The 25,512-nt window shown below is 44.1% G+C and overlaps 1 protein-coding gene across 3 annotated transcripts in view; it reads left to right on the plus strand.

Annotated features, from left to right (window-relative positions):
* The window catches only part of DZIP1 (DAZ interacting zinc finger protein 1), a 158,356-nt gene that overhangs the window by 51,484 nt on the left and 81,360 nt on the right, over positions 1-25,512 (plus strand). For all 3 annotated transcript variants that reach the window (XM_069758038.1, XM_069758039.1, XM_069758040.1), the window contains exon 8: positions 11,404-11,544. In XM_069758038.1, coding sequence (XP_069614139.1) covers positions 11,404-11,544 — 141 coding nt within the window. The remainder of the gene's footprint in view (positions 1-11,403; positions 11,545-25,512) is intronic.

The following is a 25,512-nucleotide window of genomic DNA, read 5'->3' on the forward strand; positions in this document are numbered from 1 at the left end:
GCTCTACAGTCCATCTTGGATCTCCCTTACATTACTTCTCATTTTTTAGCATTTTAGAATCTTTTTAGGCTGAGATAAAATATACAATGAAACAGTAGCTCATGTTCCATATCCTATTTATATCTGTTTTTGGAGTAAAGCCAACAATACACATTAGATGGCTGTCAGCCAGAAAATGCTTTGGCCAAACTTCCGTCCAACAGCCATCTTGGCCGTCTCTCCCAAACATAGGAGCACTCAGTCAAGTGCTCCTGTGCTCTCTGTGTGAAAGCCACCAACAGTCCTCTCTGCCGACGGCTTATTTCTGAGAGAACAAAAATCATTAGTCTGAAATTGGAGCTGTTGATATCTCCACAGACCATCAGGTGGCCGGTGCCCAATGCACATTAACCCCTTAGCGACCGCCGATACGCCTTTTAACGGCGGCCGCTAAGGGTACTTAAACCACAGCGCCGTTAATTAACGGTACTGTGGAAAAAGTAAATAGCGCCCCCCAGAGTCGGATTTTCTCCGGGGTCTCGGCTGCCGGGGGTAGCCGAGACTCCAGAGAACATGATTCGGGGTTTTTTTTACCGACCCCGCTTTTGCGATCGCCAGTAATTAACCGTTTACCGGCGATCGCAAAAAAAAAAAAAAACGCGATTTCTTTTTAATTTCTCTGTCCTCCGATGTGATCGCACATCAGAGGACAGAGAAAAGGGGTCCCCGATAGCCCCCCGATACTCACCTGTCTCCCCCGGTGCTCCTCGTGGCTCCCGATGGGCGCCGCCATCTTCAAGTGCGCCCGCCGGCCGGCCCCGGGAGAATCTTTGGGGTCTCGGCTACCAGGGGTAGCCGAGACCCCAATGAGCATGATCGGGGTCGGTTTTACCGACCCCTGTTTTGCGATCGCCGGTAATTAACTGTTTACCGGCGACCGCAAAAAAAAAAAAAAGCAATGTGTAATTCTCTGTCCTCTGATGTGATCGCACATCAGAGGACAGAGAAATAGGGGGATTCGGGGACCCTATCATACTTACCGGTGTCCCTGGGTCCTGCTGCTGCTCCTCCTGGCCGCCGGCATCTTCTGGGGAAAAGAAAATGGCGGGCGCATGCGCAGTGCGCCCGCCATCTGTCTTCATCTGCCGGCCGGCAGGAGAAGAGCAGTTGGGGCTAAAATTACGGTTAGGGTTAGGGCTAGGGTTAGGGCTAGTGTTAGGGTCAGGGCTAGGGTTAGGGTTAGGGCTAAATTTAGGGTTAGGGTTGGGGCTAAATTTAGGGTTAGGGTTGGGGCTAAATTTAGGGTTAGGGATGGCGCTAAATTTAGGGTTAGGCTTCTTTCACACTTACGTCGGTACGAGGCCGTCGCAATGCATCGGCCCGACATACCGACGCACGTTGTGAAAATTGTGCACAACGTGGGCAGCGGATGTAGTTTTTCAACGCATCCGCTGCCCAATCTATGTCCTGGGGAGGAGGGGGCGGAGTTACGGCCACGCATGCGCGGTCAGAAATGGCGGATGCGACGTACAAAAAAATGTTACATTGAACGTTTTTTTGTGCTGACGGTCCACCAAAACACTGATCCAGTGCACGACGGACGCGACGTGTGGCCATCCGTCACGATCCGTCGGCAATACAAGTCTATGGGCAAAAAACGCATCCTGCGGGCACATTTGCAGGATCCGTTTCTTGTCCAAAACGACGGATTGCGACGGATGCCAAACGACGCAAGTGTGAAAGTAGCCTTAGGGCTAGGGTTAGGGTTGGGGCTAAAGTTAGGGCTAGGGATGGGGCTAAGGTTAGGGTTAGAGTTGGGATTAGGGTTAGGGTTTGGATTAGGGTTGGTATTAGGGTTAGGGTTGGCATTAGGGTTACGCTTGGGATTAGGGTTAGGTTTGGGATTAGGGTTAAGGTTAGGGTTGTGATTAGGGGTGTATTGGGATTAGGGTTAGGTTTGAGGTTAGGGTTGAGATTAGGATTAGGGGTGTGTTGGATTTAGGGTTTTGATTAGGGTTATGGTTAGGGTTGACATTAGGGTTGTTTTGGGGTAAGGGTTGTGATTATCGTTAGGGTTAGTGATTAGGATTATGGATCAGGTTGGCATTAGGGTTAGGGGTGTGTTGGGGTTAGGGTTGGAGCTAGAATTGGGGGGTTTCCACTGTTTAGGTACATCAGGGGGTCTCCAAACACGACAGCCAATTTTGCGCTCAAAAAGTCAAATGGTGCTCCCTCCCTTCTGAGCTCTGCCGTGCGCCCAAACAGTGGGTTACCCCAACATATGGGGCATCAGCGTACTCGGGATAAATTGGACAACAACTTCTGGGGTCCAATTTCTCCTGTTACCCTTGTGAAAATAAAAACTTGGGGGCTACAATATCTTTTTTGTGGAAAAAAATATATTTTTTATTTTTATGACTCTGCATTATAAACTTATGTGAAGCACTTGGGCATTCAAAGTTCTCACCACACATCTAGATAAGTTCCTTGAGGTGTCTAGTTTCCAAAATGGGGTCACTTGTGGAGGGTTTCTACTGGTTAGGTACATCAGGGGCTCTGCAAACGCAACATAACGCCCGCAGACCATTCTATCAAAGTCTGCATTCCAAAACGGCGCTCCTTCCTTCCGAGCTCTGCCGTGCGCCCAAACAGTGGTTTAACCCCACATATGGGGTACCAGCATACTCAGGACAAATTGGACAACAACTTTTGGGGTCCAATTTCTCTTGTTACCCTTGTGAAAATAAAAACTTGGCTACAATATCTTTTTTTTGGAAAAAAAAATATTTTTTATTTTCACGACTCTGCATTCTAAACTTCTGTGAAGCACTTGGGCATTCAAAGTTCTCACCACACATCTAGATAAGTTCCTTAAGGGGTCTAGTTTCCAAAATGGTGTCACTTGTGGGGGGTTTCCACTGTTTAGGCACACCAGGGGCTCTGCAAACGCAACATGGCGTCCGATCTCAATTCCAGACAATTCTACATTGAAAAAGTAAAACGGCACTCCTTCCCTTCCAAGCTCTGCGCTGCGCCCAAACAGTGGTTTACCCTCGCATATGGGGTATCGACGTATTCAGGAGAAATCGCACAAAAACTTTTGTGGTCTAATTTCTCCTGTTACCTTTGTGAAAATAAGAATTTGTGGGCGAAAAGATCATTTTTGTGTACACAAAAGCGATTTTTTATTTTCACGGCTCTACGTTATAAACTTCCGTGAAGCACTTGGGGGTTCAAAGTGCTCACCACACATCTAGATAAGTTCCTTAAGGGGTCTAGTTTCCAAAATGGTGTCACTTGTGGGGAGTTTCCACTGTTTAGGTACATCAGGGGCTCTCCAAACGCGACATGGCGTCCGATCTCAATTCCAGCCAATTCTGCATTGAAAAAGTCAAACGGCACTCCTTCTCTTCCAAGCTCTGCGGTGCGCCCAAACAGTGGTTTTCCACCACATATGGGGTATTGGCGTATTCAGGAGAAATTGCATAACACAATTTATGGTTACATTTCTGTTTTTACACATGTGAAAATAAAAAAATGGTTCTGAATTAAAATGTTTGCAAAAAAAAGTTAAATGTTCATTTTTTCCTCCCACATTGTTTCAGTTCCTGTGAAGCGCGTAAAGGGTTAATAAACTTCTTGAATGTGGTTTTGAGAACCTTGAGGGGTGTAGTTTTTAGAATGGTGTCACACTTCGTTATTTTCTATCATATAGACCCCTCAAAATGACTTCAAATGTGATGTGGTACCTAAAAAGAAAAAAAGGTGTTGTAAAAATGAGAAATTGTTGGTCAACTTTTAACCCTTATAACTCCCTAACAAAAAAAAATGTTGTTTCCAAAATTGTGCTGATGTAAAGTAGACATGTGGGAAATGTTATTTATTAACTATTTTTCATGACATATCTCTCTGATTTAAGGGCATAAAAATACAAAGTTTGAAAATTGCAAAATTTTAAAAATTTTCACCATATTTCCGTTTTTTTCATAAATAATCCTAAGTAATATCGAAGAAATGTTACCACTAACATGAAGTACAATATGTCACGAAAAAACAATCTCAGAATCAGCGGGATCCGTTGAAGCGTTCCAGAGTTATAACCTCATAAAGTGACAGTGGTCAGAATTGTAAAAACTGGCTCGGTCATTAAGTACCAAATTGGCTCTGTCACTAAGGGGTTAAAGTGTTCTCCGAACCCGTCGATATCATCATAACCTTAGGGTCTGTGCACACGTTGCTTAGGCTACTTTCACACTAGCGTCGGAATTCGGCCCGTTGCATTGCGTTGGGCCGAGATTCCGATGCTAGCGTTGTTAGCGCCGCACAACGGGTGCAGCGGATGCATTCTCCGTCGCATCCGCTGCCCCATTGTGAGGGGCGGGGAGGTGGGGGCGGAGTTCCGGCCGCGCATGCGCAGTCGGAAAAAGCGGTCCGTCTGGAGCAAAAAACGTTACATTTAACGTTTTTTGCTCCCGGCGGTCCGCCACAACACGGCGCAACCGTCGCACGACGGTTGCGACGTGTGTCAGTACGTCGTAATGCGTCGGTAATGTTACGCTATGGGGCAAAAGTTGTTTGCAGGATGCGTTTTTTCCCCTAAACGACGCATTGCGACGTATTGAAAAAAACACTAGTGTGAAAGTACCCTTATTTGTGTCGTGTTTTTTCTGTACAGTTTTGTTACAAAACCTGAAGTATTTCCGAGTCCCAGCTAAATTAATGAGATTCCTGAAATCTCATGCTCATGTTGCTTATATTTTTTCCTCACAGATTTGCAGCAGACGTAAATCTGCAGGATGTCAATTCTTTCAGCGTATTTGCTCCAGATTTGACCCATACTAATGAGTTGAGGAAAATCTGCACCAAAAATGCTGCAAAAGCATTCTTACTATATGCTGCGTTTTTCCTGCCAAAAGATGTAGAAATTGTGCCAAAATGTCTGCTCAAATACTTAACATGCGCACATACCCTTAGCCTAATGTGTAGTCCATATTTTTAATGGATATAAAACTACAAGGCGTACCCATTGTAGCATATGGTGCTATTCACATGTGTGCAGGGCCGTATTTAGAGTTTCTGCTGCCCTAGGCACTTTTCATGCTGCCTCCCCCATTGGTGAGTGACTAATGCAGACACTATCGGCAGTGACTAGGCTACTTTCACATCAGCGATTTTTGACATTTCCGGCAGATCTGGCAGTTTTTCCGCATCCGTAACGGATCACTTATGGCAACACTGTGTTCGGCCTCATTCATTCCCTATGGGACTTGCGGCACTTGCGGTTTTGCTGCGATCCGGCAAATGCGGTACTTGCAGCAACAAGAAAAAAATGCTGCTAGCAGTGTTTTTTTTTTGTCTCACCTCAAGTGCTGCACATGTCCGCAAGTCCCATAGGGAATGAATGAGGCCGAACGCAGAGTTGCCGGCCTGTAAGTGATATGTTACACGACAGAGGCGGAAAAACTGCAGTATCTGCCGCGAACGGAGAAAATCGCTGATGTGAAAGGAGCCTTAGCAAACCTTTCCATTAGTTGTCATGTGAGAATCTGGTGGATCTCATACACAGTACATGGTCAGTTGATTCTGCCACGGTTGCAAGGTTTGGCTGACAGGTTTTTAAGGGGAACCGGTCAGTCGATTCATACTAACAAAACCACGGGCAGCATCACTCAGACTGCAAACAGGGAAGTTTATCTCTGCAATGCTGGGACGTTTCAGAGAGAATAGTTTGAAGAGCTGGATGGGTAATTTAGTGAGAGAACGGACTAATCTGTGGGCTTTTCACTCCATGTCTGTGGGCTTCTCACTCCATGTCTCTAGATCAGGGGTGGGCAATTTATTTTCCCAAGGGGCCAGATGAAAGACCATGACTGTTGTGGAGGCCGAACCAATAGCATGAAAATAATTCTACTCAACATTAATTAATATTAATTGTATCACTTAATATTGAGCAGAATTAAGTATGCTGACACCCCCTATATATCTTTAAACCCCCCACAGCCCCTTAAATACAGCATGAGCCCCACACAGCCTCCCCATATACAGCATGAGACCAGCCTCTCATCTCCTCTCCTTTCCAGCCTCTCCTCTCCTTTCCAGCCTCTCCTCTCCAGCCTCTCATCTCCTCTCCAGCCTCTCCTCTCCAGCCTCTCATCTCCTTTCCAGCCTCTCCTCTCCTTTCCAGCCTCTCATCTCCTTTACAGCCTCTCATCTCCTTTACAGCCTCTCATCTCCTTTACAGCCTTTCATCTCCTTTACAGCCTCTCATCTCCTTACCAGCCTCTCATCTCCTCTCCTTACCAGCCACTCCTCTCCTGCCTCTCAGCTCCTTACCAGCCTCTCATCTCCTTACCAGCCTCTCCTTTCCAGCCTCTCCTTTCCAGCCTCTCCTCTCCTGCCTCTCAGCTCCTTTCCAGCCTCTCCTCTCCTGCCTCTCAGCTCCTTTCCAGCCTCTCCTCTCCTGCCTCTCAGCTCCTTTCCAGCCTCTCCTCTCCTGCCTCTCAGCTCCTTTCCAGCCTCTCCTCTCCAGCCTCTCAGCTCCTTTCCAGCCTCTCCTCTCCTGCCTCTCAGCTCCTTTCCAGCCTCTCCTCTCCTGCCTCTCAGCTCCTTACCAGCCTCTCATCTCCTTACCAGCCTCTCCTTTCCAGCCTCTCAGCTCCTTACCTGCCTCTCATCTCCTTACCAGTCTCTCCTTTCCAGCCTCTCCTCTCCTGCCTCTCAGCTCCTTTCCAGCCTCTCATCTCCTTACCAGCCTCTCCTTTCCAGCCTCTCCTCTCCTGCCTCTCAGCTCCTTACCAGCCTCTCATCTCCTTACCAGCCTCTCCTTTCCAGCCTCTCCTCTCCTTACCACACTCTCCTTTCCAGCCTCTCCTGCCTCTCAGCTCCTTTCCAGCCTCTCCTCTCCTGCCTCTCAGCTCCTTACAAGCCTCTCATCTCCTTACCAGCCTCTCCTTTCCAGCCTCTCAGCTCCTTACCAGCCTCTCATCTCCTTACCAGCCTCTCCTTTCCAGCCTCTCCTGCCTCTCAGCTCCTTACCAGCCTCTCATCTCCTTACCAGCCTCTCCTTTCCAGCCTCTCCTCTCCTTACCAGCCTCTCCTCTCCTGCCTCTCAGCTCCTTTCCAGCCTCTCCTCTCCTGCCTCTCAGCTCCTTACCAGCCTCTCCTTTCCAGCCTCTCATCTCCTTACCAGCCTCTCCTTTCCAGCCTCTCCTCTCCTGCCTCTCAGCTCCTTTCCAGCCTCTCCTCTCCTGCCTCTCAGCTCCTTTCCAGCCTCTCCTCTCCTGCCTCTCAGCTCCTTTCCAGCCTCTCCTCTCCTGCCTCTCAGCTCCTTACCAGCCTCTCCTTTGCAGCCTCTCCTCTCCTGCCTCTCAGCTCCTTTCCAGCCTCTCCTCTCCTTAGCAGCCTCCCCTCTCCTCACTCACTCACATCAGCAGACTCCCGTCTCCTCTCTCACCTCACTCCTCTCTGCAGCTTCCTCTCCTCTGAGTCCTCTCACACTGCCCGCCTCCTCCACTCCCTGCTCACCGCCGACTTCAGTATCTTCTCCCAACAAACATTACCTGCTTCTCTGCAGTCTGCTCCAGTGCTCTTACAAAGAGCGCGCAGCGTGTGACATGACCGGCGTCAGGAGGACCATGATGCACTTGGGCTGCTGCTGCTGTTTTTTAGGTACAGCACCCATTTCTGCCCCATACAGTAGTCAGGGCAGCAATGCCCTGATGGTGGCCTTGCTCTTGAGACCCCCTCCCCCCCGCAGCAGCTGGGACTGAGGTGGGTGGGCGGGGGTACCCCCGGACTTAAAAAAAAAAAAAAAAAATATTTTTTTTAAACTTGCTCAGGTGCCGCCCCCCTGCATTGTCCCCGCCCTAGGCACGTGCCCTCAAGTGCCTAGTGGCAAATACGGCCCTGCATGTGTGTGTCTTTTTCCTCAGACTGTGTGTCCGCAGAAAATCACCGACATATATCTGATTTTGGTCCGAGTCACGGATCAACATTACTAATACAAGGCTATCGGTCCGTGAAAATCCCGGACAGTACATGGATGCCATATATGTATAATCCGTGTGCTGCCCGTATTTCACATTGCAGTGGGCAGGAGAAGATCTGCAATTTTTGGGAGGCTACTAGAAAATCATTGAGGAAATATTAATGGTAAAAACTGAAACCTTAATTAAAATCAAACCTTCTTTGCATATGTGTAAAATCACTGAGCTCTGAATGAGGCCTTACTGAGAGAAGTCCCATGCATGTAGCTCCCGTTGTGTCCATCTTCTGCATATTCGTTTCTAACTTCAGTCAGTGTTAGGATGTTGGTTGTTGTACTACATAAATCTGAGCATGTGTGTCTGCTCACAACTGTAAAATCATTTCCAGTTGCACCTCTATATTTGGTCAGTATTTTACCTCAGTATTTGGTCAGAATTTTACCTCAGTATTTGGAAGCAGAAACCAGGAGTGGGTGATAAATACAGTAGTGGTGACGTGTTTCTAGTGTATTGAACTTGTGACTGTTCCTTTAAGGTGAGGTTGGACGTGGACCATGGTCATTTAGTGAGGTTTTACTTATTCTGTACAAATGTCTAATATTATCAAAACTTTGCACTTATGTCCTCACACCATGGTTTCATATCATGGGATCTGACAAAAATCAGACTGTCTCTTTACTGTTGGCGGTCATTTTCTTTAGCGTAAGTCCTTATGCATTGGTTATAGCTGTGAGCCCAGAGATGGCCCCTTCGCACTGTGGCACTTTAGGTACTCTCTGTGCTGCTACATGGTTCAAACTTTTCATTGCTTCACATAAGAATGAGGCAATAATCTGGCATCCGATGGACATGAACGGTAGGTATGCTCTGTGCTGACATAAGGTACCTACTGTTACATCTCACTAGGAAATGTGGAAGCCATCGGTCCATATGAGCAGCTCTAATGCAGCACGGGCAGATGGAGTTGGTGCAGCTAGGCAATATCATTGGAGAGCGGTGAATAATGGCAGAGTAGCGGAGTTCGAACAACAGCAGCAGAGCGAGAACAGTGATGTGGCAGAGTTGTCATATCTATTACGAATCAGTGTAGTAGAGCTGATTTGCAACAGGGGCTCAATGCAACATAGCTGGCACATCTATGTAGCAGAGTTGACTAAGCGATGAGGAACTGTTGCAGAAGAGCTGATCTAGATTTTTGCCTCTATAGGAGGTATATGTCGGGATTTTGTCCTGACGGGTATCTCAGACTAAATTCTCTCAATAATAATAATTTTAATAATTAATAATATTTTTAGTTCTATAGCACTATTGGTTCCATGGTGCTGTACATGAGAAGTGGTCACATACAAAATAAAGATATAACTTACAGAGAACAAACTAACAATGACAGACAGGTGTAGAGGGGCAGAGGTCCCGGCCTGCGGGGGCTTACATTCTTCAGAATGGAACCCGGTGCAAGCATTCAGCGCAGGGGCGGACACAGACAGGAAAGAGCCTCTGTGTGTTAACAGTATATGGGCCCTATGCAGGACAATAATGCACTCCTTTATGCATCTATAACAGAAGCTGCTTTATGCTTTGGAGGGGAAAGTAGTCCTGCGTACCTAATGGGTTCCCGTCCACCACTGATAGTGTTATATGTGACGCAGTATAGATACAGTGGGGCAAAAAAGTATTTAGTCAGTCAGCAATAGTGCAAGTTCCACCACTTAAAAAGATGAGAGGCGTCTGTAATTTACATCATAGGTAGACCTCAACTATGGGAGACAAACTGAGAAAAAAAATCCAGAAAATAACATTGTCTGTTTTTTTTAACATTTTATTTGCATATTATGGTGGAAAATAAGTATTTGGTCAGAAACAAAATTTCATCTCAATACTTTGTAATATATCCGTTGTTGGCAATGACAGAGGTCAAACGTTTTCTGTAAGTCTTCACAAGGTTGCCACACACTGTTGTTGGTATGTTGGCCCATTCCTCCATGCAGATCTCCTCTAGAGCAGTGATGATTTTGGCTTTTCGCTTGGTAACACGGACTTTCAACTCCCTCCAAAGGTTTTCTATAGGGTTGAGATCTGGAGACTGGCTAGGCCACTCCAGGACCTTGAAATGCTTCTTACGAAGCCACTCCTTCGTTGCCCTGGCGGTGTGCTTTGGATCATTGTCATGTTGAAAGACCCAGCCACGTTTCATCTTCAATGCCCTTGCTGATGGAAGGAGGTTTGCACTCAAAATCTCACGATACATGGCCCCATTCATTTTTTCATGTACCCGGATCAGTCGTCCTGGCCCCTTTGCAGAGAAACAGCCCCAAAGCATGATGTTTCCACCACCATGCTTTACAGTAGGTATGGTGTTTGATGGATGCAACTCAGTATTCTTTTTCCTCCAAACACGACAAGTTGTGTTTCTACCAAACAGTTCCAGTTTGGTTTCATGAGACCATAGGACATTCTCCCAAAACTCCTCTGGATCATCCAAATGCACTCTAGCAAACTTCAGACGGGCCCGGACATGTACTGGCTTAAGCAGTGGGACACGTCTGGCACTGCAGGATCTGAGTCCATGGTGGCGTAGTGTGTTACTTATGGTAGGCCTTGTTACATTGGTCCCAGCTCTCTGCAGTTCATTCACTAGGTCCCCCCGCGTGGTTCTGGGATTTTTGCTCACCGTTCTTGTGATCATTCTGACCCCACGGGGTGGGATTTTGCGTGGAGCCCCAGATCGAGGGAGATTATCAGTGGTCTTGTATGTCTTCCATTTTCTAATTATTGCTCCCACTGTTGATTTCTTCACTCCAAGCTGGTTGGCTATTGCAGATTCAGTCTTCCCAGCCTGGTGCAGGGCTACAATTTTGTTTCTGGTGTCCTTTGACAGCTCTTTGGTCTTCACCATAGTGGAGTTTGGAGTCAGACTATTTGAGGGTGTGCACAGGTGTCTTTTTATACTGATAACAAGTTTAAACAGGTGCCATTACTACAGGTAATGAGTGGAGGAAAGAGGAGACTCTTAAAGAAGAAGTTACAGGTCTGTGAGAGCCAGAAATCTTGATTGTTTGTTTCTGACCAAATACTTATTTTCCACCATAATATGCAAATAAAATGTTAAAAAAACAGACAATGTGATTTTCTGGATTTTTTTTTCTCAGTTTGTCTCCCATAGCTGAGGTCTACCTATGATGTAAATTACAGACGCCTCTAATCTTTTTAAGTGGTGGAACTTGCACTATTGCTGACTGACTAAATACTTTTTTGCCCCACTGTATATAGAGTGGGAGATGTCAGCTATTGTTTCTCATTGCAAAAAAAAAAAGTGCCATGCATAAGTGTTCTAACTACTGTATGTGCCCCTTAATAGGGAAGGGATAAACCTACAGATACTGGCTCGGCCATGACACAAGGATAGTCTTTTAACATATGCTTCCCTCATTATTTTTAGCTCATGTCAAAAATTGAGAACCTGAGATTATCAATGAATGAAGACCAAAAGACTGCAAATGATTTCTACAAGAATCGACTGGATGAACTCTCGCAAAGACTTCAGGGGCAAAATGAATTAATAAAGTTCCAAAAAGAACAGGTATGTGACGGGTCTGTACGTGTGAAATCCTCACATAGCTCCCATCAGTAGTAACTACAGTCACGTATTAATTTGTCCCATCAGATTTTACATTTCGGTACTAACACTTACATATAAAGCATGGGTGTAACTTACACTTGCATATAAAGCGTGGCTGTAACTTACACTTACATATTGTCACGGATCGCTGCTCCGTGGTGTCACTTATTTGTCACGTGCCTGCTCTCACACGTGACTTTGGGTTGTGCCTGCAAGGGTTAATCTATCTCCCCACTCTCCGTCCAGCATTCAACCTCTGTCCTATGCTGTAATGGGAGCATAAATCACACACCGACCCAGGCCACACACCCGCTCATACGCGCTGCCACCACTCATCAAATACACGGGCGATGAGTCCCAGAAATAACTAATCAAAATATGTTTATCACTCATAAGGCTCACACACCTCTAGGCTATGGATTCTTTAGAACATTCAAGGTTCAACTTATTAAAGTTTATACTTTAATAGAAAAAGGTTAAATGCTTACAAGAAAAAGGTATAAAAATATGATAATAAAAAGATATACAACTTATGCAAAACAGTATAAAATAAAGAGGAGGAAACTTACAGAAATCATCTAACTTGTAGTCTGCTTTCTGCTCCCTGAGGGGGGGTGAATGTAGTTGTGGAACACATCAGCTTTTCAGGCTGCCCTCATCATGTGAACACCATTCTCTGTCTGCAGCCTAAATTTATAACTTTGGTCTGAGGTCAGGTTTCTAGACTGGTCCCTCAGGCCAATATCATAACTGCTGCCTGTTTGATTGGGCCACGGCCGCGCTACTAATGAATATATATTATTTTCCTCGTGAGACATGTGTGAAATGGTTCCCAGGGATACCTTCCCTCAAGCAGCATTTAGCATCTCCCCTCCAAGACCTCAGAGGTGTCAAGTGTTCCTTTGTTCTTGGCTCTAGCTAGACCCCCTGGTGAGATATGGAGACAGAATCCCTACTCTTCCCAAGGAAGTACATATTAACACCTAGGTGCCACTGGCCTTCAGGACAGATGCTACATTATCACTAGACAGATGTCAGAGGTCACTACACACATATAGATATATATAATATATATACGCACATATTCCACCACACCTCCCTCCTTATGAACGTGCATGGGGGTTGACTTTCAGGTCAGCTCCCGAGCACGTATCTGGTTCTGTGCCATCTTGGCGAGAAAGGCCATCGGCATTGCCATGATCAACTCCCTTCTTGTGCTGAATTGTGAAATCATATTGCTGAAGTATCAAACTCCATCTAAGCAATTTCCCATTGTCCCCAACTACTCGGTTGAGCCAACTCAGTGGGCTATGATCTGTGATCACGGTGAAGTTGCGCCCATAAAGATATGGCTGCAGCTTCTGCAGAGCCCACACAATTGCCAAACATTCTTTTTCAATGGTGGCATAAGCCACTTCTCTGGGCAGGAGTTTCCTGCTTAGGTACAGAATTGGGTGTTCCTCTCCTTGTTGGTTCACCTGGCTGAGAACTGCACCTAGCCCATAGGCATCTGTCTGCACTACAAACCGGCGAGTGTAATCTGGAGCCTGCAGGACGGGTGAACTAACCAATGCCGACTTGTCACACTGAGGACTCCAGGAGACAATTTTAGGAAGTCTCTTCCTGGTCAGATCAGTTAACGGTTTGGCCTGAGCACTGTAGTTTGGTACAAACCTCCTATAGTAGCCAGCCGTACCCAGGAAGGACAGTACCTGCTTCTTGGTTCGTGGGGTGGCCCAGGCTGTAATGGCTTCTACCTTCCCTGCTCAGGTTTTAGCAGTCCTCCCCCCACCCGGTGTCCCAGGTATTGAACTTCCCGCATGGCTACCTGACACTTCCCTGGCTTAACAGTAAGACCTGCAGTTTTAAGCTTTTGCAACACCTGCGAAAGATGTACGAGGTGTTCCTCCCAAGAATCACTAAAGATGGCTATATCATCAAGATAAGCAACGGCAAAACCATCACATCCTTCCAATAAGTGATTGACCAACCTCTGGAAGGTGGCAGGGGCATTCTTCATACTAAAGGGCATCACCAGAAACTCAAACAGCCCGAATGGCTTTATAAAGGCAGACCTCTCCTGAGCTTCTCTGGTCAGGGGTATCTGCCAGTATCCCCTACTCAGGTCCATGATGGTAAGGTACGATGCTTTAGCTAGCTGCTCTAACAGCTCATCTATCCTCGGCATGGGGTAGACCTCACATGTAGTCAATACATTTAATTTCCTGTAGTCTACACAGAACCAGGTAGTACGGTCCTTTTTTGGGACAAGAACCACAGGCGAGGCCCAGGCACTCTGGGATTTTTGTATCACCTTGAGTTTCAGCATCTCCTCTACCTGTTCCCTCATGTGTGCCTTCACCTCTGCTGACACACGGTACGCCGACTGCCGTACTGGGGGATTAGTACCAGTGTCCACATGGTGAACTGCTAAGTGTGTCCTCCCAGGCTCCCCTGTGAAGACTTCGTTGAACTCGCTGAGCGCCCCCATCAGCTCAGACCTCTGACTGTGGGATAGCTCAGGGTTAAACTCTGCTGACTCCAGGGACTCCATGCACTGAGTCCCAGCCCCCACATCTACTAACAGATCAGCCTCCCCCACTTCAGGCAGGCTACAGACAGGTAAGACACAGGCCTCCCTGCCATGATGAGCCTTCAACATATTTACATGAAACACTTTCTGACGCTTTGCATGCTCATCTAGTGTCACCACATAATTAACATCATTCAGCCGCTTATGTACAGTATATGGTCCCTCCCATGCGGCCTGCAATTTGTTCTGTAACATAGGGACCAACACACAAACCTTCTGCCCTTCCTCGTAGGCCCTTAGTCTGGCATTACGGTCGTACCAGACCTTCTGGTTGGTTTGGGCCTGGGCCACGTTCTCATGGGCCAGGTTGCTCAGTTTTTGCATTCTCTCTCTGAGCCTCAGTACATATTCGACCACTGAGACTCCAGTAGTGCTGGGGTCGGCCTCCCAACAGTCCTTAATCAAATCAAGTGGCCCCCTGACCCTCCTCCCATAAACCAGTTCAAAGGGGGAGAATCCAGTAGACGCCTGGGGTACCTCTCTGTAGGCAAACAGCAGATGGGGAAGGTACCGCTCCCAGTCTCTCCCTTCAGTCTCCACCAACATTTTGAGCATTTGCTTTAATGTTCCATTGAAGCGCTCGCAGAGTCCGTTGGTTTGGGGATGATAGGCGCTGGCCACAAGATGCTGTACTTGTATTCTTTCACAGAGGCTTTCCATCAGATCAGACATGAACTGGGTTCCCTGATCGGTCAACATTTCCCTGGGGAAACCCACACGAGAGAACACAGTCAGTAAAGCATCTGCCACTTCGTCTGCTCGGATGGAGGATAGTGCCACAGCTTCCGGGTATCGTGTAGCATAGTCCACCACTGTGAGGATGTACTTTTTGCCAGAGCTGCTAGGGATTGCAAGTGGGCCCTATGATATCCACAGCCACTCGCTGGAAAGGTTCATCGATCACAGGCAGTGGTATCAATGGAGCTTTCTGTATATTCCCGGACTTTCCAACTCGCTGACAAACTACGCACGATCGACAGTAATTGGCAATATCTGTCCCCATCTTGGGCCAATAGAAGTTATGTGTCAGGCGAGCTTTAGTCTTTTGTATTCCAAGGTGTCCGGCCAAAGGAATTTCATGGGCAATCCTCAATAATTGTTCCCTAAATGGATAAGGGACGATCAGCCGCTGTTCATAGTCCCAAGATTCTGTAGTATCCGTGAGGATAGTCTCTGTATACAGTCTGCCCTGGTCCCAGTATACTCTCTCTTTGCCAGAAGCAGCAGGGGGTTGGTCTGCAAGACATCTGAGCTCCTCCAGACTGGCATCTGTCTGCAGGGCCTCCTGGAAGCTCTGACGGTCAGCCTGCAGGCCCCGGCCTAGTGTGACTGCCAGGCCCTGGTCTGAAGCTGAGTTTTCAGTGTCTGTTATTAGGGACCTTGTTGGGTCTGCCATGTATGGAGGCTCCGGGACCACAGTATGGGCCTCCTGTTCTGGCAGTTCTGTCTGAGACTCATCCTCTAATCTCTGGGCCTGAGTCTGAGCGGCAGCCTGACTCCGGGTCACAGCTGCCACATAATTGCAGTCCTGTGCATTGGGACATTCTCCCTCCTCGCACGGGATCTCAGGTGGGTCACTTTCTTCCACCTCTGCATCATTCACTTGCAAGGGAGGAACATAGTGGGACACCATCCTCCCCAGGTCCGTGCCTAGCAACACATTGGTGGGAATAGCCTCTGATACTCCCACTTCTCTCAGTCCTTTCCCTGCTCCCCAGTCCAGGTACACACGGGCCATGGGCACGGCAGCGCTGACCCCTCCAATCCCGGTTATAGACATCGTCTTTCCTGGTATGATATCGGCAGGGGTTATCATGGCTGGATGCACCAGGGTCACCTCTGCCCCAGTGTCTCTGAGACCAATGGTGACTATTGCCAACAGTGACAGATTCACAGTTCTCATTTGCCCTCACATCAGAGCCGGCTACAAAGAGGACAGACGGTGGGGGCACAGTCGGCTTTGTGGTGGTAGTTGGGCGTTTCTCCCTATCAGGGCAGACAGCGCTAACATGTCCCACTTTGTTGCAGGAGAAGCATCGGCGTGCATCACCTAGAGAATGTCTATTTCCCGGGGCCCCATAGGAGGTGGGCTTGGACAGCACTGGTGATCGGCCGGCAGAGGGAGAAGGGTCCCCATTTGGCTTACCTCCCCTCCAGCTGAATCCAGATGGCTTCCGCACCTCAGGCATCCTGTTAGCCACATAACTGTCCGCAATCCTTGCAGCCTGATCCGCAGTTTGTGGCTCCCGATCACACACAAATTGTCGTACATCCGTGGGGCACATGTGAAGAAATTGATCCTTCACCATAAGATCTGTTAAGTCCTCAAAACTGTTGACAGAAAGTCCCCTAATCCATTGGTGGAACGTGGTCCTCAAGGTGCCCACAACATCCACATAGCTGTCAGTTGATCCACGTTGTAGGTTCCGGAACTTTCTACGATACACTTCTGGTGTCAGGTTGTATTTCCTGATCAGGGCCTCTTTTATGGCCTCATAGTTCGCATCTAGCTCTGGTGGGAGGCCAGCAAAAACTTCCAGGGCTTTGCCTCTCAACCCTGGGGTTAGATACTGTGCCCACTGCTCACGGGGTAGATGGTACTGCCTGCAGGTTTTTTCAAATCCCCGCAGGACAGTATCTAAGTCCGTATCCTTCTCCATCACAGGGAAGTTTTCAAGACGTGGCCTCCTTGGATTTATGTCCTGGGAGGGGGTTATCTGAGGACTGATACCCCGCTCTAGTTGAGCCATCTGAAGCTTGAAAGCTCTCTCCTCCCGGCGTTCCGCAGCCTCTCTCTCAGCCCGGTCCCGGCGTTCTGCAGCCTCTCTCTCAGCCTGTCGGTCTGCAGCCTGTCGGTACTGTAGAATTAGCTGCATGCGCAGATTGGGATCACTTGTTCCCAGCCATTGTAAGTCCATTTGCAAAGTACAGTCCATAGGCTCCTCAGCACTGGCATTGCTGACATTTCCATCAGGCATCTCCGGTACAAGAGCTGGCATTGCTGGGTCTCTCTGAGGTGGGCTCTCTCCTTGCCCAGATGTTCCAGCACTTTGCTCTATGTCCTGCTCGACCAAGGCGCGTATCAGCCGCTCCTTGGATCTGTCGGCTGTCTCTATTCCTCTCTGCTCACAGAGGTCGGTCAGAGCTTCTTTGCTCTGCTTCTTGTACTGAGCTGCCATATCGATGAACAGCCTTTGCCAAATAAAAGATAGAAAAGAAAAACGGGGAGGGGAAACTGTTTGCAAGTATGTCTATGTAAGCACTGAGTTGAACCTTGAAGAACTGGTGCACTCCTCGCAAGGATACCAATTCTTTAGTACAGGGAATAATGCTTAAACCATGCACTAATGCTCTAATAGAAATAATTCTATCCCACCGCTGCCACCAATTGTCACGGATCGCTGCTCCGTGGTGTCACTTATTCGTCACGTGCCTGCTCTCACACGTGACTTTGGGTTGTGCCTGCAAGGGTTAATCTATCTCCCCACTCTCCGTCCAGCATTCAACCTCTGTCCTATGCTGTAATGGGAGCATAAATCACACACCGACCCAGGCCACACACCCGCTCATACGCGCTGCCACCACTCATCAAATACACGGGCGATGAGTCCCAGAAATAACTAATCAAAATATGTTTATCACTCATAAGGCTCACACACCTCTAGGCTATGGATTCTTTAGAACATTCAAGGTTCAACTTATTAAAGTTTATACTTTAATAGAAAAAGGTTAAATGCTTACAAGAAAAAGGTATAAAAATATGATAATAAAAAGACATACAACTTATGCAAAACAGTATAAAATAAAGAGGAGGAAACTTACAGAAATCATCTAACTTGTAGTCTGCTTTCTGCTCCCTGAGGGGGGGGGGGGTGAATGTAGTTGTGGAACACATCAGCTTTTCAGGCTGCCCTCATCATGTGAACACCATTCTCTGTCTGCAGCCTAAATTTATAACTTTGGTCTGAGGTCAGGTTTCTAGACCGGCCCCTCAGGCCAATATCATAACTGCTGCCTGTTTGATTGGGCCACGGCCGCGCTACTAATGAATATATATTATTTTCCTCTTGAGACATGTGTGAAATGGTTCCCAGGGATACCTTCCCTCAAGCAGCATTTAGCATCTCCCCTCCATGACCTCAGAGGTGTCAAGTGTTCCTTTGTTCGTGGCTCTAGCTAGACCCCCTGGTGAGATATGGAGACAGAATTCCTACTCTTCCCAAGGAAGTACATATTAACACCTAGGTGCCACTGGCCTTCAGGACAGATGCTACATTATCACTAGACAGATGTCAGAGGTCACTACACACATATAGATATATATAATATATATACGCACATATTCCACCACACATATAAAGCGTGACTGTAACTTACACTTACATATAAAGCGTGGCTGTAACTTACACTTACATATAAAGCGTGGCTGTAACTTACACTTACATATAAAGCGTGGCTGTAACTTACACTTACATATAAAGCGTGGCTGTAACTTACACTTACATATAAAGCGTGGCTGTAACTTACACTTACATATAAAGCGTGGCTGTAACTTACACTTACATATAAAGCGTGGCTGTAACTTACACTTACATATAAAGCGTGGCTGTAACTTACACTTACATATAAAGCGTGGCTGTAACTTACACTTACATATGAAGCGTGGCTGTAACTTACACTTACATATAAAGCATGGCTGTAACTTACACTTACATATAAAGCATGGCTGTAACCTACACTTACATATAAAGCGTGGCTGTAACTTACACTGACATATAAAGCATGGCTGTAACTTACACTTACATATAAAGCATGGCTGTAACTTACACTTACATATAAAGCGTGGCTGTAACTTACACTGACATATAAAGCATGGCTGTAACTTACACTTACATATAAAGCGTGGCTGTAACTTACACTTACATATAAAGCATGGCTGTAACTTACACTTACATATAAAGCGTGGCTGTAACTTACACTTACATATAAAGCATGGCTGTAACTTACACTTACATATAACATATGGCTGTAACTTACACTTACATATAAAGCATGGCTGTAACTTACACTTACATATAAAGCGTGGCAGTAACTTACACTGACATAAAGCATGGCTGTAACTTACACTTACATATAAAGTGTGGCTGTAACTTACACTTACATATAAAGCGTGGCTGTAACTTACACTTACATATAAAGCGTGGCTGTAACTTACACTTACATATAAAGCGTTGCTGTAACTTACACTTACATATAAAGCGTGGCTGTAACTTACACTTACATATAAAGTGTGGCTGTAACTTACACTTACATATAAAGCGTGGCTGTAACTTACACTTAAATATGAAGCGTGGCTGTATCTTACACTTACATATAAAGCGTGGCTGTAACTTACACTTACATATAACATATGGCTGTAACTTACACTTACATATAAAGCATGGCTGTAACTTACACTTACATATAAAGCATGGCTGTAACTTACACTTACATATAAAGCGTGGCTGTAACTTACACTGACATATAAAGCATGGCTGTAACTTACACTTACATATAAAGTGTGGCTGTAACTTACACTTACATATAAAGCGTGGCTGTAACTTACACTTACATATAACATATGGCTGTAACTTACACTGACATATAAAGCGTGGCTGTAACTTACACTTACATATAAAGCGTGGCTGTAACTTACACTTACATATAACATATGGCTGTAACTTACACTTACATATAAAGTGTGGCTGTAACTTACACTTACATATAAAGCGTGGCTGTAACTTACACTTACATATAAAGCGTGGCTGTAACTTACACTTACATATAAAGCGTGGCTGTAACTTACACTTACATATAAAGCGTGGCTGTAACTTACACTTACATATAAAGCGTGGCTGTAACTTACACTTACATATAAAGCGTGGCTGTAACTTACACTTACATATAAAGCGTGGCTGTAACTTACACTTACATATGAAGCGTGGCTGTATCTTACACTTACATATAAAGCGTGGCTGTAACTTACACTTACATATAACATATGGCTGTAACTTACACTTACATATAAAGCATGGCTGTAACTTACACTTACATATAAAGCATGGCTGTAACTTACACTTACATATAAAGCGTGGCTGTAACTTACACTGACATATAAAGCATGGCTGTAACTTACACTTACATATAAAGTGTGGCTGTAACTTACACTTACATATAAAGCGTGGCTGTAACTTACACTTACATATAACATATGGCTGTAACTTACACTTACATATAAAGCATGGCTGTAACTTACACTTACATATAACATATGGCTGTAACTTACACTTACATATAAAGCATGGCTGTAACTTACACTTACATATAAAGCATGGCTGTAACTTACACTTACATATAAAGCGTGGCTGTAACTTACACTGACATATAAAGCGTGGCTGTAACTTACACTTACATATAAAGCATGGCTGTAACTTACACTTACATATAACATATGGCTGTAACTTACACTTACATATAAAGCATGGCTGTAACTTACACTTACATATAAAGCGTGGCTGTAACTTACACTTACATATAAAGCGTGGCTGTAACTTACACTTACATATAAAGCGTGGCTGTAACTTACACTTACATATAAAGCGTGGCTGTAACTTACACTTACATATAAAGCATGGCTGTAACTTACACTTACATATAAAGCGTGGCTGTAACTTACACTGACATATAAAGCGTGGCTGTAACTTACACTTACATATAAAGCATGGCTGTAACTTACACTTACATATAACATATGGCTGTAACTTACACTTACATATAAAGCATGGCTGTAACTTACACTTACATATAAAGCGTGGCTGTAACTTACACTTACATATAAAGCGTGGCTGTAACTTACACTTACATATAAAGCGTGGCTGTAACTTACACTTACATATAAAGCATGGCTGTAACTTACACTTACATATAAAGCATGGCTGTAACTTACACTTACATATAACATATGGCTGTAACTTACACTTACATATAAAGCATGGCTGTAACTTACACTTACATATAAAGCATGGCTGTAACTTACACTTACATATAAAGCGTGGCTGTAACTTACACTTACATATAAAGCGTGGCTGTAACTTACACTTACATATAAAGCGTGGCTGTAACTTACACTTACATATAAAGCGTGGCTGTAACTTACACTTACATATAAAGCGTGGCTGTAACTTACACTTACATATAAAGCGTGGCTGTATCTTACACTTACATATAAAGCGTGGCTGTAACTTACACTTACATATAACATATGGCTGTAACTTACACTTACATATAAAGCATGGCTGTAACTTACACTTACATATAACATATGGCTGTAACTTACACTTACATATAAAGCATGGCTGTAACTTACACTTACATATAAAGCATGGCTGTAACTTACACTTACATATAAAGCGTGGCTGTAACTTACACTTACATATAAAGCGTGGCTGTAACTTACACTTACATATAAAGCGTGGCTGTAACTTACACTTACATATAAAGCGTGGCTGTAACTTACACTTACATATAAAGCGTGGCTGTAACTTACACTTACATATAAAGCGTGGCTGTATCTTACACTTACATATAAAGCGTGGCTGTAACTTACACTTACATATAACATATGGCTGTAACTTACACTGACATATAAAGCGTGGCTGTAACTTACACTTACATATAAAGCGTGGCTGTAACTTACACTTACATATAAAGCGTGGCTGTAACTTACACTTACATATAAAGCGTGGCTGTAACTTACACTTACATATAAAGCGTGGCTGTAACTTACACTTACATATAAAGCGTGGCTGTAACTTACACTTACATATAAAGCGTGGCTGTAACTTACACTTACATATAAAGCGTGGCTGTAACTTACACTTACATATGAAGCGTGGCTGTATCTTACACTTACATATAAAGCGTGGCTGTAACTTATACTTACATATAACATATGGCTGTAACTTACACTTACATATAAAGCATGGCTGTAACTTACACTTACATATAAAGCATGGCTGTAACTTACACTTACATATAAAGCGTGGCTGTAACTTACACTGACATATAAAGCATGGCTGTAACTTACACTTACATATAAAGCGTGGCTGTAACTTACACTTACATATAAAGTGTGGCTGTAACTTACACTTACATATAAAGCGTGGCTGTAACTTACACTTACATATAACATATGGCTGTAACTTACACTTACATATAAAGCATGGCTGTAACTTACACTTACATATAACATATGGCTGTAACTTACACTTACATATAAAGCATGGCTGTAACTTACACTTACATATAAAGCATGGCTGTAACTTACACTTACATATAAAGCGTGGCTGTAACTTACACTGACATATAAAGCGTGGCTGTAACTTACACTTACATATAAAGCATGGCTGTAACTTACACTTACATATAACATATGGCTGTAACTTACACTTACATATAAAGCATGGCTGTAACTTACACTTACATATAAAGCGTGGCTGTAACTTACACTTACATATAAAGCGTGGCTGTAACTTACACTTACATATAAAGCGTGGCTGTAACTTACACTTACATATAAAGCATGGCTGTAACTTACACTTACATATAAAGCGTGGCTGTAACTTACACTGACATATAAAGCGTGGCTGTAACTTACACTTACATATAAAGCATGGCTGTAACTTACACTTACATATAACATATGGCTGTAACTTACACTTACATATAAAGCATGGCTGTAACTTACACTTACATATAAAGCGTGGCTGTAACTTACACTTACATATAAAGCGTGGCTGTAACTTACACTTACATATAAAGCGTGGCTGTAACTTACACTTACATATAAAGCATGGCTGTAACTTACACTTACATATAAAGCATGGCTGTAACTTACACTTACATATAACATATGGCTGTAACTTACACTTACATATAAAGCATGGCTGTAACTTACACTTACATATAAAGCATGGCTGTAACTTACACTTACATATAAAGCGTGGCTGTAACTTACACTTACATATAAAGCGTGGCTGTAACTTACACTTACATATAAAGCGTGGCTGTAACTTACACTTACATATAAAGCGTGGCTGTAACTTACACTTACATATAAAGCGTGGCTGTAACTTACACTTACATATGAAGCGTGGCTGTATCTTACACTTACATATAAAGCGTGGCTGTAACTTACACTTACATATAACATATGGCTGTAACTTACACTGACATATAAAGCGTGGCTGTAACTTACACTTACATATAAAGCGTGGCTGTAACTTACACTTACATATAAAGCGTGGCTGTAACTTACACTTACATATAAAGCGTGGCTGTAACTTACACTTGCATATAAAGCGTGGCTGTAACTTACACTTACATATAAAGCGTGGCTGTAACTTACACTTACATATAAAGCGTGGCTGTAACTTACACTTACATATAAAGCGTGGCTGTAACTTACACTTACATATGAAGCGTGGCTGTATCTTACACTTACATATAAAGCGTGGCTGTAACTTATACTTACATATAACATATGGCTGTAACTTACACTTACATATAAAGCATGGCTGTAACTTACACTTACATATAAAGCATGGCTGTAACTTACACTTACATATAAAGCGTGGCTGTAACTTACACTGACATATAAAGCATGGCTGTAACTTACACTTACATATAAAGTGTGGCTGTAACTTACACTTACATATAAAGCGTGGCTGTAACTTACACTTACATATAACATATGGCTGTAACTTACACTTACATATAAAGCATGGCTGTAACTTACACTTACATATAACATATGGCTGTAACTTACACTTACATATAAAGCATGGCTGTAACTTACACTTACATATAAAGCATGGCTGTAACTTACACTTACATATAAAGCGTGGCTGTAACTTACACTGACATATAAAGCGTGGCTGTAACTTACACTTACATATAAAGCGTGGCTGTAACTTACACTTACATATAAAGTGTGGCTGTAACTTACACTTACATATAAAGCGTGGCTGTAACTTACACTTACATATAACATATGGCTGTAACTTACACTTACATATAAAGCATGGCTGTAACTTACACTTACATATAACATATGGCTGTAACTTACACTTACATATAAAGCATGGCTGTAACTTACACTTACATATAAAGCATGGCTGTAACTTACACTTACATATAAAGCGTGGCTGTAACTTACACTGACATATAAAGCGTGGCTGTAACTTACACTTACATATAAAGCATGGCTGTAACTTACACTTACATATAACATATGGCTGTAACTTACACTTACATATAAAGCATGGCTGTAACTTACACTTACATATAAAGCGTGGCTGTAACTTACACTTACATATAAAGCGTGGCTGTAACTTACACTTACATATAAAGCGTGGCTGTAACTTACACTTACATATAAAGCATGGCTGTAACTTACACTTACATATAAAGCGTGGCTGTAACTTACACTGACATATAAAGCGTGGCTGTAACTTACACTTACATATAAAGCATGGCTGTAACTTACACTTACATATAACATATGGCTGTAACTTACACTTACATATAAAGCATGGCTGTAACTTACACTTACATATAAAGCGTGGCTGTAACTTACACTTACATATAAAGCGTGGCTGTAACTTACACTTACATATAAAGCGTGGCTGTAACTTACACTTACATATAAAGCATGGCTGTAACTTACACTTACATATAAAGCATGGCTGTAACTTACACTTACATATAACATATGGCTGTAACTTACACTTACATATAAAGCATGGCTGTAACTTACACTTACATATAAAGCATGGCTGTAACTTACACTTACATATAAAGCGTGGCTGTAACTTACACTTACATATAAAGCGTGGCTGTAACTTACACTTACATATAAAGCGTGGCTGTAACTTACACTTACATATAAAGCGTGGCTGTAACTTACACTTACATATAAAGCGTGGCTGTAACTTACACTTACATATGAAGCGTGGCTGTATCTTACACTTACATATAAAGCGTGGCTGTAACTTACACTTACATATAACATATGGCTGTAACTTACACTGACATATAAAGCGTGGCTGTAACTTACACTTACATATAAAGCGTGGCTGTAACTTACACTTACATATAAAGCGTGGCTGTAACTTACACTTACATATAAAGCGTGGCTGTAACTTACACTTGCATATAAAGCGTGGCTGTAACTTACACTTACATATAAAGCGTGGCTGTAACTTACACTTACATATAAAGCGTGGCTGTAACTTACA

The sequence above is a fragment of the Ranitomeya imitator genome, chromosome 3 (assembly GCF_032444005.1).
Source record: "Ranitomeya imitator isolate aRanImi1 chromosome 3, aRanImi1.pri, whole genome shotgun sequence".
In the NCBI taxonomy this organism is placed as follows: Eukaryota; Metazoa; Chordata; class Amphibia; order Anura; family Dendrobatidae; genus Ranitomeya; species Ranitomeya imitator.